Here is an 18,800-nt window from a genome sequence, read left to right as displayed (position 1 = left end):
ATACCCAATATGGGGCTCGAACCCACAACCCTGACATCAGGAGTCATAGGCTCCACTGCCTGAGCCAGCCAGGCACCCCAGTGCTGGGGAGCATTTAGACTGAATCCCTTTTTTGTTGCCTTGTAGCTGCAGGAGGCCAGAGAATTGGAGAGACCAATCCCGTCAAAACCCCAGTCCCCTGTGATCCAAGCTGCAACAGTGTCCCCAAAGTTCAGTCATCTGAAGCAGAGCCAGGCACAGAGCAAACCAACGACTCCCGAAAAGACAGATTTAACCAACGGCGAACATGCCAGCAGTGGTTCTGGAAAAGTGAGCTCAGAAAATGGAGATGCACCCAGAGAAAGAGGCGCATCACTATCAGGTACACCCTGGGCACTATTCATCTTCCCGCCGTGCGAGGGACCCATCTGTGGCTGAGGGGCGGTTCAAGGGGTAACAGCTTGTTTCTTTCTGGGCCTTCCCCTTCCCCGTTGCTCGTCATTTGAGGAGCACAGCCCCTAAAGCAGGGTGTCTGCTGTCCCGTGTCGGCTGGGTGCTTTTCTCTAACTAGTGTCTGGAATGCAGCAAGCTCTGGCTTCTTGACACCAGTCTCCGTGCGGTGGCTTCGGATTGGGTTATCTCCCTGTAGTTAATTGTTTGGGTAGTTAGTCACTCAGTGTCTGTCTTCTCGCCCCAAGGAGGTCAAGGGGACCCCCTCTGTCATATATACATGGGATCTCTGTACTTGCTCACGGCTTGGCAGCCAGTGGCCACTCACAGACATCTGTGAAAGGAGCAAGAAGGCGGGAAGGTGGGCGGACATACAGATGGACAGACAGATAGCTTTGTTTTCTTCTCCGGTGACCTAGTACGTTACATGTTTTTGTTTGCTTTTTTAAATGAAGACATCCCACACCTGAATGTAGTCTTAAAGTAAATGAAACATTAGGCAAGAAATGGCAGATTGGATTATAATAAGATTATTTCAGAATGTTTGCATGTTGTGTGAATGTTTGTGTGTTGTGTGAATGTTGGCATGTTGTGTGAACGTTTGCATGTTGTATGAACCTGGGCAGGTTGTATGAATCAGTTCCCAAATTCATATTTTTGGGGGAACTGTCCCTTCCCAAGTGATTTTTGTGCAGTAAATCTTCACTCTAGCTGCTTGGTCTACATGAAATACCTGATCTGTCTTTATACCTCATCTCTTCTGTCATTACTGACAACAGTTTATGTTGGTAGAATGTTCTGTGAGAGGACATGTGTGTGAGCAGCTTTTGTTCCTCCATTATTAGCGTGCATGGCATACACAGGAACAGACCAAGTGCTGTTGCTGGAAGGTTTTTCCATATCAGTTTACTCAAGGGAAGGGCAAAAGAGAAAGTTGCCACCAAAAATGGTCCTGGTCTCTGGGTGAGCGCAGAATTGCTGTGTCCTCAGTCCTGAGGTCTTGTGTCTCAGGGAAGGTGCTCAGAAACTCCTGGCCCATCCTCTATATCTGTCGCCATTTTCACTTTCTAAACTCTCAGAGCAAGGACCAGGTTTTACTGTAACCCTTATCAGGCCATGATCAGTCAATAAACAATTAATATTTAAACACTTGGTACATAGTAAGCATAGCTGTGCGGAAAAAAATACGAGTCTCCCTGGCTGCATCGGTGTTTCCACTACAGCCCATTTCCTCTGTGGCAGCCAGAGTGATCTCTTAATGCATGAATTAGATCACAGACCCCCCCTCTGCGTAAAGCCCTTTGGTAATTTCCCATTCACAGTGAAATCTGCCCGCCCAGCCCTTGACTTCCAAGGCCGAGGCTGTCTGTGACCGGACCTGACTCCTGCCCCCCCCCATCCCGTTACACTTCTTTCCCCCTTATTGACTACACAGTGTGCCTTGGGAGTGCCGTGCTTGCTGTTGGTGCCTCTGCACTTCATGCCCACCCCAACCCCCACGTTTATCTTCATGTCTCTCAGTTCGCACTGATCACCCTCTCTGCAGCTCCCACATTTCTGCCCTATCAGCTACTTTTCTTCTCTACATAGCGCTTATTGCTACCTGAGACCACTGAAGAGTTTATGTTTACTTATTCCTGGGAGGAGCTCTAGACCACTCTGTTCACCACTATATTCCCAACACTGGCATGGTGCCCAGCATTCATGGCAGACACTCAGTAAATACATTTTTTTGGAATGAATGAGGGAAGAAAACTTGACTTCTAAAAAGATCATTTTGCGGAAACACAGTAACTTAAAATTCTGCTGTAAAAGAGTGATTTGTACTTAGTATATTGCTGTGGGTTTTGTTGCCAATGCTTGGTGCCCCCTGCAAGGCTTCTCCCAAGAATGTGGGAATCAGACTGCCTTTAATCATCAAATGGCATCAAAAGAAATGAAATCTTGCCATTTGCGACGATGTGGATGGAACTAGAGGGTATTATGCTGAGCAAAAAAAGTCAATCAGAGAAAGACAATTATATGACTTCCCTGATATGAGGAAGTTGAGAGGCAACATGGGGGGTTTGGGAGGTAGGAAAAGAATAAATAAAACAAGATGGGATCGGGAGGGAGACAAACCATAAGAGACTCTTAATCTCACAAAACAAACTGAGGGTTGCGGGAGGGAAGGGGAATAGGGAGGGGTGGTTGGGTTATGGACATTGGGGAAGGTATGTGCTATGGTGAGTGCTGTGAAGTGTGTAAACCTGGTGATACACAGAACTGTACCCCTAGGGCTAATAATATATTGTATGTTAATAAAATAAAAAAATTTTAAAAATACCAATGGCAAACCCACAGATAATGGGTGTGCTGTTACCCTTAAAAAGAGTGAGGGGCTTCTTGTTCTCAAGATGTAGCTCTAAAGAAAGAATACATTCTTCAGAAGGGGTTGAGCAGCCTTGGAAGCTGAGCGGGAAGGATAGCCCAGGAGGCAGGTGATGGAGATGTCCATGCAGGGAGATGGTGCCCTGGGCTGGAGTCCAGGCTGTTGAGGCCCACTAAGGACCCTGGGCTTTAGGGCCTCTGTGATGGGGGAGAGCACACCCTGCCCTTCTGTGGGGTCCATCCTGTAGTCATCACATCCTAGAACTGCCCCTAACTAGCCAGTCACTGTGCCAGGCACCGTGTTTGCTAACTGGGCACTCGACGTATATTTTCCTATTTATTTATTGATTGATTTTAAGATGTATTTATCTATTTTAGAGAGAGTGCAAGAGTGGGTGAGGCCGAGGGAAAGGGAGAGAGAAGCCCAAGCAGACTCTGCGCTGAGTATGGAACCCTACCGGGCTTGATCCCAGGACCCCAAGATCATGACCTCAGCCAGAATCAGGAGGCAAACGCTCAACTGACAACGCCACCCAGGCGCCCTACATTTTCCTATTTAATTTGCTGAGAACCCTCCCCACAGCCTTCCTGTGGGATCATTTGCCTCCCAGTGAAATTTGCATAGATGCAGACAGTTCACAACAGACTTGAACATCTCTTTCCCTTTACTGGTTTTTATCCTAAGTTGATAAATCAATAGTCAGTCCGTCAGTCTTATCAGCCTGTCCACGACATGGACTAAATTGCTCTGTGTAAACTTAGGAAATGGATTTTTGAGCCTGAGACATTTTAGCTTATGTGAATTTGGGGGCACAGCCAGCAGTCTTCCCTAGGGGACCCCACCCCATGTGTCCATTCACACTCCTCTTCAATGCCTGGCTGTTCTTGTCAGTTTTCTTTAAAAAAAACAGCTTCATTAAGCTGCAGTTTGTGTAGCATAAATTCAGCTTTTTAAAACGTACAATCCAATTATTTTTAGTACATTCACAGAGTTGTGCAGTCGTCACCGTAGTCAATTTTAGAACGTTTTAATTACACCCAAAAGAAATCCTGTGCCCAGAAACTGTCACTTCACATTTTCTTTTTTGTTTTTAAGATCATTTTTAAGAATCTGACTTTTTGACTCCCAACATGCATGAGACATCACGTTTACATTTCTGTGGCTAATGAGTAGCTACTGTATGTACACAAATACCTTTGTGTTTAAGGATTTCTTAGCTCGTTTTTTCTTCTTGCAGCTTCTTCTTAAGAAAACAAAAAAAAACCCCGCAATTCTTAAGTATTCTAAAATAGAGCAAACTTATCCTCCCTCGGCCAATATGGAGATTCTGATCGGACAGCCTGGTTTCAAATCGTGACTCTAGGGTCTAGTAGCTATGTGACCTTGAGGGAAATCTTTAACCTCTCTGAGCCTCGGGTCCTCATCTGAAGGTGGGGTCACAGCTAGTAGCGATCGTACAGGTTTGTGAGAATTAAATCAGAGCAGTGTCTGGCGCTTGGACCTGTGTGTTTGCTATTACTACCTTTCAAATAAGTTTCCACTTTAAAAAATGAGTTAAAAAAGCAATTAGTTAAGATGATAATCAGATGTAAAAGTGGTGAGAACAGTGCATAGAGTAAAGGGAGCCTGTTTTCCGTGTTAGCAATCCCAGATCCTCTGCTTTAGGAATTTCAGTATTTTTTGTGGACAAAACAAAGATTGTCTCATACCAACACTTTATAAAAATAACAGAATGTACCCCCGGGTCCCTCTCCTTGCTGGGCGGCTCCCTCTCAGGGGTTTACGACTTCTGTGTTAGCTGCTCGATGGACACTTACTTTGCGACAGTAGGTTGCCTAAGTGTTCCTTCCTGTCGAGGAACCGTGTTGGCGTGTGGTTGGAATGTGTCAGCAAACAGCTTTGGTTCCTGATTTTTTTTCCTTTAGCATTCTTGCATATTACCAAGTGCTTGGACATTGGGCACAACCAAACCCTAGTTTCTAGGAAACAGGCATGTCACGTTTTACTGTCACCGTGTGCTCACATTTGTCCCCACCATTCTACATCCGCCTCGTCCCCCTCTGCTTTTCCCTAGCACTGTAGTGTGCCCCATAACACGGTTACTATCCCAGCTAGAACGTAAGCACCGTGAAGATAAAGATCTTTGTTTTAAACAGTGATGTATTCCACATGCCTGGAACAGGGCCGAACAGGCAGGCATTCAGCTTTTTGATGGAGTGAGTGAGTGAATGCATCTTACTGCCCCACCTACTTCCCTCCACCATGGTCCCCGCTTCACTGGACAGAAAACAGAGGCATGGAAGGGTGTGTCTCAGACTCCTTCTATTTTTTCCCCGTTTATTCTTAGCATGTAACTTTCACCCTCCAGGTTACCTCATGGTTCCAGATGCTGTCATGTCCTCCTGCAGGAAGGAGAGAGGGTGGGACTCACGGACTCCCAGCTGAGTCATGCTGCTCCCTACGGAGCCTTCCCGAAAGCCCAGGCAATCCGCAGTAATTTACGCTTATTGGCTAGAACTTGGACACATGGCCAACCTTTCTGCTGGGGTGGCCGGGAAATACAGGGACAGCCCCTTCCAAAACAGAATTAGAGTTGTGTGAGGATTCAGGGTATGAGTTAGTGACTGGCGATACCCACCACAGGGCTGGTTCTCCTGCTGCCTAAGGAGGGAATGGCCGCAAGGGTTTCTTGTATCTGAACCTCTTCAAGGTCACCCTCTTATTTTGCTAAGGGACAGAGTTTGTGAAATGGCCAGTCAGTAATGGCCAAGTGGTGACTGCTGGACATCCCTGGGAATCAGCATATTCTGAACCTTGCAAGGATTTGGTTTGGTTTGGTTTGCTAACCTTTTGACAGCATGCTTGAAACTTAAACACAGCAGACTTTTTAGTGGTTATTATTGCATTGGAAGGCCTCTTCTCAGCCCTCCTGCAGGCTGATGTGTCAACAGAGAAGCAGGCAGGGGTACCGTGGGGGTCCTGCTACCTCTGGGCCTCTTTACGGGCTCTTCAGCGGCAGCTGCCTCTGCAGGAACCGTCTTTTGGAATTGGGGCTTCCTGACTCTCCCATGCCTTCCTGGCCTGAGAAGATTTTGATATTGCACAGGGGCTGCTACGGATACAGCCTGTCAAGGAAAGTGAGTTAAACACTGTTATTCCTCCAAAAAATGGTGGTCCTGGGGCTTTTTAAGTGGGAAAACTGCAGTGAGGGAAGAGGAGGATCCCTGTAGAAATGGACATTTTTTTTCTCTTTAGAATGAAAGATAGTGATGGCTTTAAGTAACTGAAACTGTGTGGTTAGTGGGAAATGTCTTGTCTGTATTTAAAATTTGTTTATTTATTTATTTATTTATTTGACACAGAGACAGTGGGTGGGGTGTGGTAGGCAGAGGAAGAGAGAGACTCTCAGGCAGACTCCATGCCCCGCATGGAGCCCAACATGGGCCTCAGTCTCAAGACCTGAGCCAAAATCAAGAGGCAGAGGCTTAACCAATTGAGCCATCCGGGTGCCCCTAGTTGGGAAACCTCAGTATGGACTTAGTGTCCAGGGCCAGGCAAGTGGCAGAAGTGAGAAGGCCTTGGGGCGCCTAGGTGGCTCAGTTGGATAAGGAGCCAACTCTTGATTTCGGCTCAGGTCACAATCTCGTGTCTCAGAGTCCTGGGATCCAGCACTGTGTCAGGCGCTGCACTCAGCAGGGAGTTTGCTCTCTCTCCTTCTTCCTCTCCCTCTGGCCCTCCCCCCTCCACTCATGCGTGCACTCTATCTCTATCTTTCTCCAAAGTAAATCTTTTAAAAGGACATGTGATGTGATGAGCACTGGGTGTTGTACGCAACTAATGAATCATGGAATATTTTATCAACAACTAATGATGTACTATATGTTGGGTAATTGAATTTAAATTAGAAAGAAAGAAAGAAATGAGAGGGCCTCTCTCATGAGGGCATCAGGAATGTCTCAGCACAATCATACCCTACAGACCAAAGAAAAATTAACACTTGAGTCCTCACTCTACAAACACCATTTTAAATGCTTTCTGGGTATTTTTTTACTGAATTCTCACAAAGCTCCATGAGGTAAGTGCTATTGAAATCATCCTTGTCCACTCCTGAGGGAACTGAAGCTTGGAAAGGTAACGTGACGTAAGTCCCCACACTGGGAAGTGGCAGAACAGGAATCTGAACCAGGCACATTGGCTCTGGAGCCTTCACTCTTCTGTGTTGAAGTCACTTCTACAAGGAATATTTTTGCTTTTTCGCTCTGATGTCTTTCAAACACCCAGCCCCGTCAGTGTCGCATTTCCCCACTCTTGACAGACCCATGACACCTGTCCTCAGTGGCAAGGACTGAGGCACCAGGACATCTGTAGAGTTCATGCCTTGGCTAAAGGGAGCAGGTGCTTCTAGTTTTAGATACCGTGGCCTGGTGTTGCCAGATAATCCAGATCTGGATTTTTATAACACATCTCCCAATTTTTTTTGTTGTTATTTTTTGTCCTTTTTTTTTTTTTTAAGATTTTATTTATTTATTAGACAGAGGTCACAAGTAGGCAGAGAGGCAGGCAGAGAGAGAGGTGGGGGGAAGCAGGCTCCCCGCTGAGCAGAGAGCCCATTGCAGGGTTTAATCCCAGAACCCTGGGATCATGACCTGAGCTGAAGGCCGAGGCTTTAACCCACTGAGCCACCCAGGAGCCCCACATCTCCCAGTTTTTTAAGTGTTCACAGCTAATGCAAATAAAAAGAAAATACAGTCCATAAGCACAGCCAATGAAACAATCAAGAGAATTTAAATGCATCCTATGGAATGGGAGAAAATTTTGCAAGCCATTTATCTGAGAAGGGATAAGTATCCAAAATATACAAGGAACGTCTACAGTTCAATAGCAAAAAAACAAATAACCCTGTTGAGAAATGGACAAAGGACCTGAATAGACAATTCTCCAAAGAAGACATACAAATGGCCAACACATACTTTAAAAGGTGCTCAGTTTCACTAATCATCAGGGGAATGCAAATCAGAACCACAATGAGATATCAGCTTGCCCCTGTCAGAATGACTGTTACCAGAAAAATGAAGGACGAGTGCTAGGGAGCATGTGGGGAGAAGGGAGCCCTTGTGCCCTGTCGCAGGAATTGAATTGGTACGGCCGATGTGGAAAACAGTACAGAGGTTCCTCAGAAAATTAAAAATAGAACTACTTTATGATGGAGACGTCTTATTTCTAGGTATATCTTTAGAGAGATTATAATCAGGATCTTGACGAGATCGTCTGCACTTCCCTGTTCAGCATTATTCACAGTAGCCAAGATGTGGAAGTAACGTCAGTGTCAAAAGATGAACGGATAAAGCACTCGCGTGTGGACACACACAGACACACACGCACACACTGGAATATTATCGAGCCTTTAAAAAGAAGGAAATCTTGCCATTTGTAACAACACGGATGAACCTGGAGGGCATTATGCTTAGTGAAAGAAGCCAGTCATAGAAGGACAAATACTGCATGATTCCACGTGTATGAGGCACTAGAGGAGTCAGATGTGTTGACACTGAACGTAAAAAGGTGGTCACAGAAATGGGGAGATACTGGCTGGGGGTACGGTTTGTTACATAAGGTGCGGAGTTTTGATGATGCAGCGTGTAGCACTGTGACCATAGTTACAGCACTGCTGTGTGCTAGAAATTTGCCGAGTGTAGATCTTATGTGTTCTCACCACAGACAAGAAAGGAAGATGACGGTAACCGTGTGAGGGGACAGAGTGTTAATTAGCTTGATTGCAGTGACCATTTCACAGTGTGATTTGTATATACATACATACATGTATATACATACATCACATCATCGAGTCGTGCCCCCTAAGTATATACAAGTCTCACTTGTCGATGATACCACTGTAAAGCTGGGTCCAGGGAAGCAGTGCACAGGCTAGAGAGCGCCTACCTGCAGGCAGGCTCCGCCTTACAGCCTCTGATGCCCCTCCCCCAGCCTGCAGCTCCCACCCACCGCCCACTCCCCCAGTGACATGCATTCAGCATGCTAGCATTGCTCGGGCGTTGGAATGTATGGTAGAGATGGGCAGCTGCCATTATCATTGTATGACATCGTGGCATCAGAGAATGCCGGACCAGGAAGGGAACTTGGAAATACCTTGTCACATGTAGAGGAGATGGTTTTAGGCGGCTCGTTTGCTAAACAGTGTTTATTTAAATAGTGACACATTGGGGCACCTGGGTGGCTCAGTGGGTTAAAGCCTCTGCCTTCCACTCAGGTGATCCCGGGGTCCTGGGATCGAGCCCCAAGTCGGGCTCTCTGCTTGGTGGGGAGCCTGTTTCCTCCTTTCTCTTTGCCTGCCTCTCTGCCTGTTTGTGATCTCTGTCTGTCAAATAAATAAATAAAATCTTTTTTAAAAAAATAAATATTGACACATTGATTTTAATATACGTTCAGAAAATGTAATTGGCTTATGAATCCTCTGGTCCTTTGAATGGTCTTGCCTGAGGTGAGTGAGTGAGGAGCAGTGGTAACTGTACATGTGTGACGTACCGATACTCGTGATGGTGAAAACAGCAAACATGACGAAGGTGGCCCGAGAGCACCTGAAACGTGCTCACACACCCATCTATTCTAAACCACGTTGTTTAGACGAAGATGTGGGAGCAGGAGATTATAACCGTGGCCGCTGGCTTTCTTTTTTCCCCGAGTTCTTTTCTGCCCTCTAAGGAAAGAGTGCAACATCCATATTTTCCATGGAGATTGACTTACCCATCTAAATAGTTATGGTGGTTTTACTTGCCAGTCGTACCTCAGTGAAGCTTGGGGGTTGGTGGCAAATAAATAGTTTGGGGGGTGTCAGCTGCTCCATGGAAATGAAAATACTTTGTATTGCTCTCTGGGACCTTGTGGATCAAACACAGAACTCATAAAAATAGGGACTTGACCGGAAGGCCCTACTGAATTCAAAAAGAATTTGCAGGCTTATTTTGGTTCGGTTTAATGTAGTGGCCTTTTTGGTCAATGGGATGTTTGAGGAATCACTCATGTTGACTCCTAAAAGTCTAGTCCAGGAGCGTTGACTCGTTCTCCCAAAACAACTGGTGCCGAAGCTCTCCCACTTAAGCAGTTAACCGCTGACAGAACAGTTCGATTTAAAATGTAGTAAATCCTCAGTTACCACATTAGACATCTCATGCTGAGTTCTGGGTGGTTTTGAGTGCGAAGGAAGCGAAGCAACAGGAGGCTTGTCACTTCCCAAGGCCCTGGGGTGCTCGAGGTGAAGGCGCAAGAGAAAGCTCCATCCTTTGTTCTGCTGAGAAGCATAGCTGGGTAAAATCCAGCTCCTGCATCCAACGCGGGGGTGGTGGAGAGGGCTTTAGCAAGGAAGAGTGATCCACAGAGGGAAACTCAAAGTCATAGCAGATGCTGCCTAAGAGTTTCCAGATTGCACAGGTCTTGTTTTCTTTTGGCATAATCAGATTGGGCTTCGGAGAGGACTTGTGCACCCCCTTTGCCTCCTGAGATGTGACCTCCTTCTCCCCCTTTGGTTTCCTGGGAAATACCCACATGTTCGTGTTTGTGTCTTTTGCTGTGTGTAGGGACTGATGACGGGGCCCAGGAGGTGGTGAAGGAGATCTTAGAAGATGTGGTCACATCTGCTGTTAAAGGTAAGAACCAAGAACCCAGCCTCTCCCCCTCCTCGCTGCTCCAAAAACGTCCTTGGCCAGATACTTTTAGTGACGGAATGCCAACCCCCAGTGAAGGCATAGAAACTGAGTCTGCTCGTATCTACCTGTCTTCCCTGTGAGATTCAGAAAAATCTGAAAAGGATATTTCTAAATATCCAAAAAAGTATCTTTTTAGTCGTTAATTTTATTCTCATTGGGGCTGGGTTCAAGCAGTCTGACGATGCTAGAATTGGGTGTTTCACATGGAAGACAGAGGCCACTCCCAGATATATCCAGCATTTTCCAGGAGTGGCTGTGAATCCTGAGGTGGTGTCCATTGCTACTGAATGTTCATGGCTAGCCACTGATGTGTCAAGGGGACAGTCCCCACGTCAACAGGTATCAGATGCACAGAGAAGCTTTGTCCATTTTCTTAGACTTCATTCATAGCTCCCTCGGTTTTATGGTGTGGTTTCAGTGGAACGAAACTTGTAGAGCTCAGAATGACTATTGGAAGAGTTTTTTGTTGTTGTTTTTGCCCAAAATCTTGGGTAAATGGCTGTGTGTTGAATACTTGACTCCAGTGGCAATAAACCATTAATGGGTCTAAAATCATTAATTTAGCAGAGAGTTATAATCAGTTTTTCTCTCTTATTTCTTTCTTCTAAAGATTTCATTTATTTATTTGAGAGAGAGCACAAACAGGTAGGGCAGAGGGAGAGGGAGAAGCAGGCTCCCCGCTGAGCAGGGAACCTGTTGTGGGACTTCATCCCAGGACCCTGGAATCATGACCTGAGCCAAAGGCAGACGCATAACCAACAGAGCCAACCAGGAGCTCCAGGGGTCATGATTTTTAAAATGTATTTCTTACTGTGGGTGACAGTCTGAGAAGTTTGACCCACTGCTCTAAGCCCTATTCTTTTGTTCATTTAGGTTACCACTAATCTGTATTCATAGATTTCATTATTTATTTAATGTAGAATTACATAAAATTACTTAATAGAATGTAGAAATGTATGTCCTGGTAGCAATGTCTTTAAAATAGAATAATTTTAATTCTTTGTCTTTCCCTTTTTCACACGGCTGCCAGGAAGCTCAGGTCTACTTTGTTTTTTTTTTCCTCCTTGTGACTGAGGTCTTCTGTCGTAACTGCCAACTCTTTTCATTTATATGGCTCTTCTCTAACCCCTATATCAGTAGCATTTAAAAAAAAAAAAAATCTGTGCTTTTCATGCTGAGCTGTTTCTAAGCTTTTCCAGAAGTGGACAGGGGTGGGCAGGGCTACTGTATTGCTCATTTCTAGAGGCAGCACTGACATGGCCTGCAGTGTGAATGAAACCTCTGGGGTGTGTGGGTAGTAGACACATGTAGAGCCTAAACACACTTCAGTTAAGCCTTTCTCAGTAATATTATGTCAGTCTCCTAGGGTGGTAGCAAAGGGAGAGGGGAAAAAGCAGGAGCTGGAAGATGATGTGAGTAACTGCTCCCTGGTGTCAGAGCTTTTGGGGCGAGTGCTAACCTGGTGATGATTTTTTTTGCACCTGTGTTTTAAGAAGCAGCACAGAAGCGCGGCCTGACAGAACCCGAGCAGGTCCTGGGTGAACTGGAGTGCCAGGAAGGTGCTGTTCCCCCAGCAGCTGATGAAAATTCCCAGACCAACGGGATAGCAGATGACAGGCAGTCCTTGTCGTCAGCGGATAATCTGGTATGTTGGTGATTCTCCTCTTATACAGACCCATTTGGATTTTTACTTTTTTTTAGAAGATACACAATTAAATCTCTAGCAGAAGCAGTGAGTGAAAACCAGCAGACCTTACTCAGTCAGTCACACAGTCCTTGCCTCAAGCGCTTTGTATTAGTAGGTGACATTCTTGGAAGTGCTCCTGGTGTATATAGCATTGTTACTAAACCCTGTTTATTACTAACCTTTGTTACTAACCTTGTTTATTCAGACTTTTAAAAACTTAGATTTCCTGGCCTTTCTCTTTTCTCTCATATACATTCATTATAGAAGAATCAGAAAATAGAGAGAAGGAAAAATAGGGAAATAAAAGTCATCCATAATCCCCTAACCTAGCGATAACCCTCGTTAACTATTACTTATATCTTTCTAGATTTTTCTCTCCCTCTCATTTTTTTCCACTTAAATATAATCACATGGTATACTGCTGTTTTGTAACCTGCTTTTGAAACTTAGTGTATATCACGAATATCCGTTCAGACCCATAGATGTGTCTGCCACATGATTTTTTTTAAATAGCTTTGTTGTTTTCTTGAAAATGCTATCTATAAACATTCAGAACAGGGAGAAATATGATGTTAACATCCCACCTGAAACCACTCTCTCTACCTTTTCACGGGTGTTTCTCAGCCTTTTGCGTGATCAGCGCCCAACCCCCCAGCCTTTTGATAGATTTCTTTACCTGATACACCATCCCCTTTCATGAATTTCAAAGCCACTGATAACCTGGGTATCTATTTATGATTATACATGTACCTGTACTTTATACATACAAAGAATAAGATTTTTTCCACCCCCAACTCCCCTACCCCTCCACCAGGAACCAATACCTGACCCTGTCTTAGTCTCTTTGGGTTGCCGTAACAGAATACCATAGATTGGGTGGCTTATAAATGATAGAAATTTATCTCTCACAGTTCTGGACGCTGGGAAGTCCCAAGATAAAGGTATCAGCAGTTTTGGTGTCTGGTGAGGGCCTGTTTCCTGATTCATAAAATGGCTGTCTTTTTTTTTTTTTTTTTTTTTAAGATAGATTTATTTGTTTATTTATTTATTTGATAGACATAGATTACAAGTACTCAGAGAGAGAGGCAGGCAGGGAGAGAGGAGGAAGCAGGCTCCCCATGTGGAAGCAGAGAGCCCCGTGTGGGGCTTGATCCCAGGACCCTGAGACCACAACCTGAGGCAAAGGCAAAGGCTTTAACCCACTGAGCGACCGAGGCACCCAAGTGGCTGTCTTCTTAAGGACACTAATGCCATTCATGAGGACTCCTCTCTCTTAAGCCCCACTTCCAGATGCCATCACTTTGAGGGTTAGATGTCAGCCTGTGAATGGAGGTGGAGGGAGCATAAGCATTCATTCTATAGCAGTCTCCATGGAATTACGTCATCCCCATTAAGAACGTCCTTACAGATGTACTCCGGTCCGCATAAAGGACTCTTGCCTTTTGTACTAGGCTGTGACTTGCTTTGTTTACTCAACACCGTTTTATGGGCATCTTTCCACGTCAGTACATACAGACCTAACTGTTTCAGTGGTCATGTAAAATTCTGTCCTGTAGATTGCCATAATCTCTTTTGCCAATTCCCTGTTAGGTTTTTATGTTACTTCGGTTTTTTTTAATCACGGGAAATAGTTCTATAATGAGCATCCTTATAGATAAACCTTGTGCACATCCTTAATTCTTTCTTTAGGATAAATTCCTACAAGTGATATTGCTGGGTCACGAGTTGGAAGCTTTCAGGCTTTTGTTCCTTAACATCACATTAGCCTGCTGGGAAGGTAATGCTCGAATCTCTGCCCACTTGTAGGCAATCAGTGCTCATTTCCCCATTCCCTCATTAAAATTGGGCAATAGCCTTCATTCCAGATTTTGGTGGTCTGATGGGAGAAAGATCCCGCCGTAATAATTAGTAGTAACATTATTTAGGTTAATCTGTCATTTGCATTTCCTGGTGAATTGCTTATTCATTTTTTTTGCCTGCTTTTCATTTGGGTGGAAGGTTTCTGTAATTTCCTTAATGAATTATAAGAACTTTTTGTACGTCGAGCATACTAGTCTTTTTCATATGTTACAGATTTTTAAAAAAAATTTTTTAAAGCAGCTTACTTTTTTAGTTAAAGAAGTCTGTTTTCAAATGCCTGTCGTTTCGCCCCCATCTATCCTGCAGTAGTGTTCTCAGAAATACTGTTATCCAAACTAATATAATTAACTTGTACACGTGACCCTTAAATAACACGGGGGCTAGGGGCAAGGACACTCCCCTACCATGCGGCCGAAAATCCGCGTTTAACTTTTCACTCTCCCGGAACTTAACCACTGATAGCCTGCTATTGACCAGAAGCCTCACCAATAGCATACACAATTGATTGACACGTATTTCATGTACGTATTATATACTGTATTCTTAGAATAAAGTAGACTAGAGAAAAAAATCACAAGAGAAAAATCAATGTGGCCCTGTGCAGTGCAAACCCGTGTTGTTCAAGGGTCAGCTGTGTTTGTCTTAGATTTTTAATGGTTTAACATTTGCTCATTTATCATTTTAAGCCATCCATGCCCACTTTTTGAAGAACAAGGAACAAGGTTTTAGAATTGCCAGAATGACTCCCCCATAGCTCCTGTTTTGGCATATTGTCCCCTCCCCCACATTCCTCACTTCCCCATTGAATAACAGAATTTTAAATTTCCATGAAATAATTACATTCTTTATTTTTGAAAAATAATTTTGTTTTGACCCCTTAATTTTTCTCTTATTTGTTTCTAACCTCAGGAATCAGATGCACAGGGACATCAAGTGGCTGCTAGGTTCTCTCACATTCTGCAGAAGGACGCCTTCCTGGTGTTTCGCTCCCTTTGCAAGCTGTCCATGAAACCCCTTGCTGAAGGCCCCCCAGATCCAAAGTAAGCAGACACCAGTTCTTGGCCGTGTGTGACTGAGATGACTCAGGAGGATGTTGGGGCTTCCGAGATACCCCAGTGCCTTGTCCCATGATTGGTGTGAATGCAGGAATTTACAGTTTTCAGACTCCTGCTGTCCCTACAGCCCTTTTATAATAGATTGTCTCTGTGTCCACACCAACCATGATTTTGCCCAGTGCTACTTTCCTTGGCTTATATATGAGAAAGTGTTACTATACTGAATGTGTTACTCTCTTTTTCCCGACTAACGAATTTAATCTAATGCAGGGTGGGCAGGGGCAGGATTTGTATAAACCTCACTTCCCTGCCCTGCTGAGAAACCTCTGCTCCATGGGTATAGGTTTAAGCCCCAGATGCAACCCAGAGAAGCCAAACCTTGCTTCATAGTGAACCGGTTACTGCAGAGCCGGTAGGGCTATGGAGCCAGAGAGCCGCATTTACTCCTGGCTCCTCCACAGCTGCAGGCGTTACCGAACTTCATCTGAAAAGTGGGGATGTGGGAAATTGCCTTACAGGGTCCATGATATGAAGTGGTATCAGCGCATCCTGAGTGTGGGGCCCGGCACTTCATGTTGAGAGATCATGACCTGAGCCGAAGGCAGCGGCTTAACCACTGAGCCACCCAGGCGCCCAAGAAATGCACGCTTTAAAATGGAATCTTCTAGCACTGTCGCCATCTTTCCCTTTGCCAGATCCCACGAGCTGCGCTCCAAAGTGGTTTCCCTGCAGCTGCTCCTGTCCGTCCTGCAGAACGCTGGCCCGGTCTTCAGGACTCACGAGATGTTCATCAACGCGATCAAGCAGTATCTTTGCGTGGCATTGTCCAAAAATGGCGTCTCTTCAGTGCCTGATGTCTTTGAACTCTCTCTTGCCATTTTTCTTACTCTTCTTTCAAACTTCAAAATGCACTTGAAAATGCAAATAGAGGTATGGACTCCACAATGATTTGGGGGGTTCTTTTTGTTTTGTTTCTTTTTTTGTATAGTGTTTATACACAAAGAGTTAAATCCTGGTGACATAGTCATCAGGTACTAGACTTACATGGTCTACTTGCTGGCACCCCAGAGAGAGAGACTACCTTTTCCTCAAAGTTCCTGCCCCCAGATGTTAGTTGCCTTTCTTTTTTTTTTTATTAGTTTTTAAATTTTTTTATAAACATATAATGTATTTTTATCCCCAGGGGTACAGGTCTGTGAATCACCAGGTTTACACATTTCACAGCACTCACCACAGCACATACCCTCTCCAATGTCCATATCCCCACCACCCTCTCCTGATTCCCCTCCCCCCCCAGCAACCCTCAGTCTGTTTTTGGAGATGGAGTCTTTTGTGGTTTGTCTCCCTCCCGATCCCATCTTCTTTCATTTTTTCTTTTCTACCCCCCAACCCCCCCCCATGTTGCATCACAGGGAGAACATATGATAATTGTCTTTCTCCGATTGACTTACTTCACTCAGCATAATACCCTCTAGTTCCATCCACGTCATTGCAAATGGCAAGATTTCATTTCTTTTGATGGCTGAGGTGCCTCTCATTTTAACCCAAAGTTTAAATCGAATGACCCAAGGGCTAGTCTCAGTCCCCTGAACATGTGTGTTTAGCCTGTACATCGTTTGAAGTAATCTGATTTAGTTGGCAAATTGAGAAGTAACTTTTATTTTACATGACAGTCCAGATCTCTGGTTTCTCTCAAAACCGTAATGCTAGTCCTTTTCTTAGCCTGGCTGCTCTTGCTGGTTGCTGAGGGGCTCCTCTAGTGGGGCTCCATCCTCCAATTGCTGTGGTCCTGCCCGGCTAGCTGTTCCCCCGGGAGGCCAGGGTTCTGACATGCCTCAGCAGTGCGTGTGTGTGTGTACGCGCTGCTCCTTTACATCTCCCAAGGCTCCCTCCCTCATTGGAGCTGCCTGGTCCCCTCCAGCCTTTGTGGTTTTTGAGCCCCAATTTAAATGGTATTAATTGGTGTCCCCTTTGTCTCTGTGTCATGTAGGTCTTTTTCAAAGAGATTTTCCTGAACATTTTAGAAACATCAACAAGTTCTTTTGAGCACAGGTGGATGGTCATTCAGACTCTGACAAGGATCTGTGCAGGTATTTTCACTCTGAGGGTGCTCATCCATTGACTTACCCAGAAATGCTTTTCTAAAATCCAGATTGAGACCTTTACCTCCTGCTTTTAGAGTTTTAATATTGCTCTGGGAAAGCCTCACCTGAAAGCCCAATGCTTTCCCATTAGTGGGACATCTAGTCCTACTCCTCTTCTCCTTTAGAGGATGACCAGCTCCGTCTGGTTGACCCGGACCTTGTGGTCTTCACACAGAAAGTCCCACACCCTGGGAAGCCCCCTGCTCCTACAAAAGCAGGATACATGGTCACTCCACCTACAAACTGAACACTTTGTCAGTCACAGGGTCTGAGGTGCTGCCAGCCCTCGATTGAATCCCAAGGTCAATTCAGATTTCCCTTATCACCATACAGTTGTGTGGCTGGTTACCAAGCCTCCCACTTGTCTGTCATCAGACATAATTCCACAAATGACACAACTTCAAGAGGTGGATTGGACAATTGTTATCCCTTTCTTATGAGGAAGAGAGCTTTGAAGAGGCAGAGTAAGCTGCTCGAGAGTCAGTGAGTGCCGAGGCAGGCGTCAAAAGAGGGCCTCCCCAGACTTGTAGTACATCTGACACACGTTTCCTGAGGGATTCGTGTCTACCTGAGTCAGTGATTCACTGGGAAGCAGTTTTGAAGAAAGAATATAATTTAATAAGAAAATGTAATTGCCATGTCTGTTGGATCAGAATTTCTAATATCTCTGTGTTATTTTCCAAGACGCCCAGTGTGTTGTAGATATTTATGTCAACTACGACTGTGATTTAAATGCTGCTAACATTTTTGAGCGCCTTGTGAATGATTTATCCAAAATCGCTCAGGGAAGAAGTGGACATGAGCTAGGAATGACTCCTCTGCAGGTAAAAACACTGAAAACTCCCATTTATATATATGTGTGTGTGTGTGTGTGTGTGTGTATTTTTTTTTTTAAGATTTTTTTATTCATTTGAGAGAACAGGAGCACGAGCAGGAGGAGGGTCAGAGGGAGAGAGAGGAGCAGACTCCCTGCTGAGCATGGACGCCCCATGCAGGGCTCCATTCCCAGAACCTGGAATCATGACTTGAGCAGAAAGCAGCTGCTTAACTGGCTGAACCACCCAGGTGCTCCTCCTGCATTTATACTTAAAGTGCATTTGCTTCATGGTGTCTGGGTGGCTCATTTGATTAGGGGTCTGACTCTTAGCTCAGGTCTTGATCTCAAGGTCGTGAGTTCAAACCCTGCGATAGGCTCCATGGCCAGCGTGGATTTTTATTTTTAAGGATCCATTTGAGAAAAATAATAATAAAGTGCATTCATCTCTATAAACGTTTATTGAGCGCCACTGTATTCCAGGCTGGCACTGTCCTTGGTGCTGGAACACAGCAGTGAACAAAATGCAGTGCCCATGAATGTGTACAACTGCTGTGGTCAGCAACGGAGGAGTAAGCCACAGAGAAGAATAAAGCACAGATAAAAGAGGGCTAGAAATGGTGCTGTTATTTTTAACGGGGTCACAGAGGTGGTCTTTCTGAGAAGGTGACATTTGAGCCAAGACCTGTAGGAAATCAGTTTACTAAGTCACCTTTCGA

At 44.9% G+C, this 18,800-nt stretch overlaps 1 protein-coding gene across 1 annotated transcript in view; it reads left to right on the top strand.

Annotated features, from left to right (window-relative positions):
• ARFGEF2 (ADP ribosylation factor guanine nucleotide exchange factor 2) overlaps positions 1-18,800 on the top strand; it is a 97,036-nt gene that overhangs the window by 23,204 nt on the left and 55,032 nt on the right. Inside the window, exons 6-12 of the mRNA XM_004746243.2 lie at positions 127-361; positions 10,393-10,461; positions 12,015-12,166; positions 14,978-15,108; positions 15,819-16,053; positions 17,114-17,213; positions 17,952-18,091. Coding sequence (XP_004746300.1) covers positions 127-361; positions 10,393-10,461; positions 12,015-12,166; positions 14,978-15,108; positions 15,819-16,053; positions 17,114-17,213; positions 17,952-18,091 — 1,062 coding nt within the window. The remainder of the gene's footprint in view (positions 1-126; positions 362-10,392; positions 10,462-12,014; positions 12,167-14,977; positions 15,109-15,818; positions 16,054-17,113; positions 17,214-17,951; positions 18,092-18,800) is intronic.

Source organism: Mustela putorius, unplaced genomic scaffold, assembly GCF_011764305.1.
Source record: "Mustela putorius furo isolate JIRA1106 unplaced genomic scaffold, ASM1176430v1.1 tig00000592_pilon_pilon_pilon, whole genome shotgun sequence".
Lineage (NCBI taxonomy): Eukaryota > Metazoa > Chordata > Mammalia > Carnivora > Mustelidae > Mustela > Mustela putorius.
Note: the sequence above shows the minus strand (reverse complement) of the source record. Positions and strands in the feature narration are given on the sequence as shown.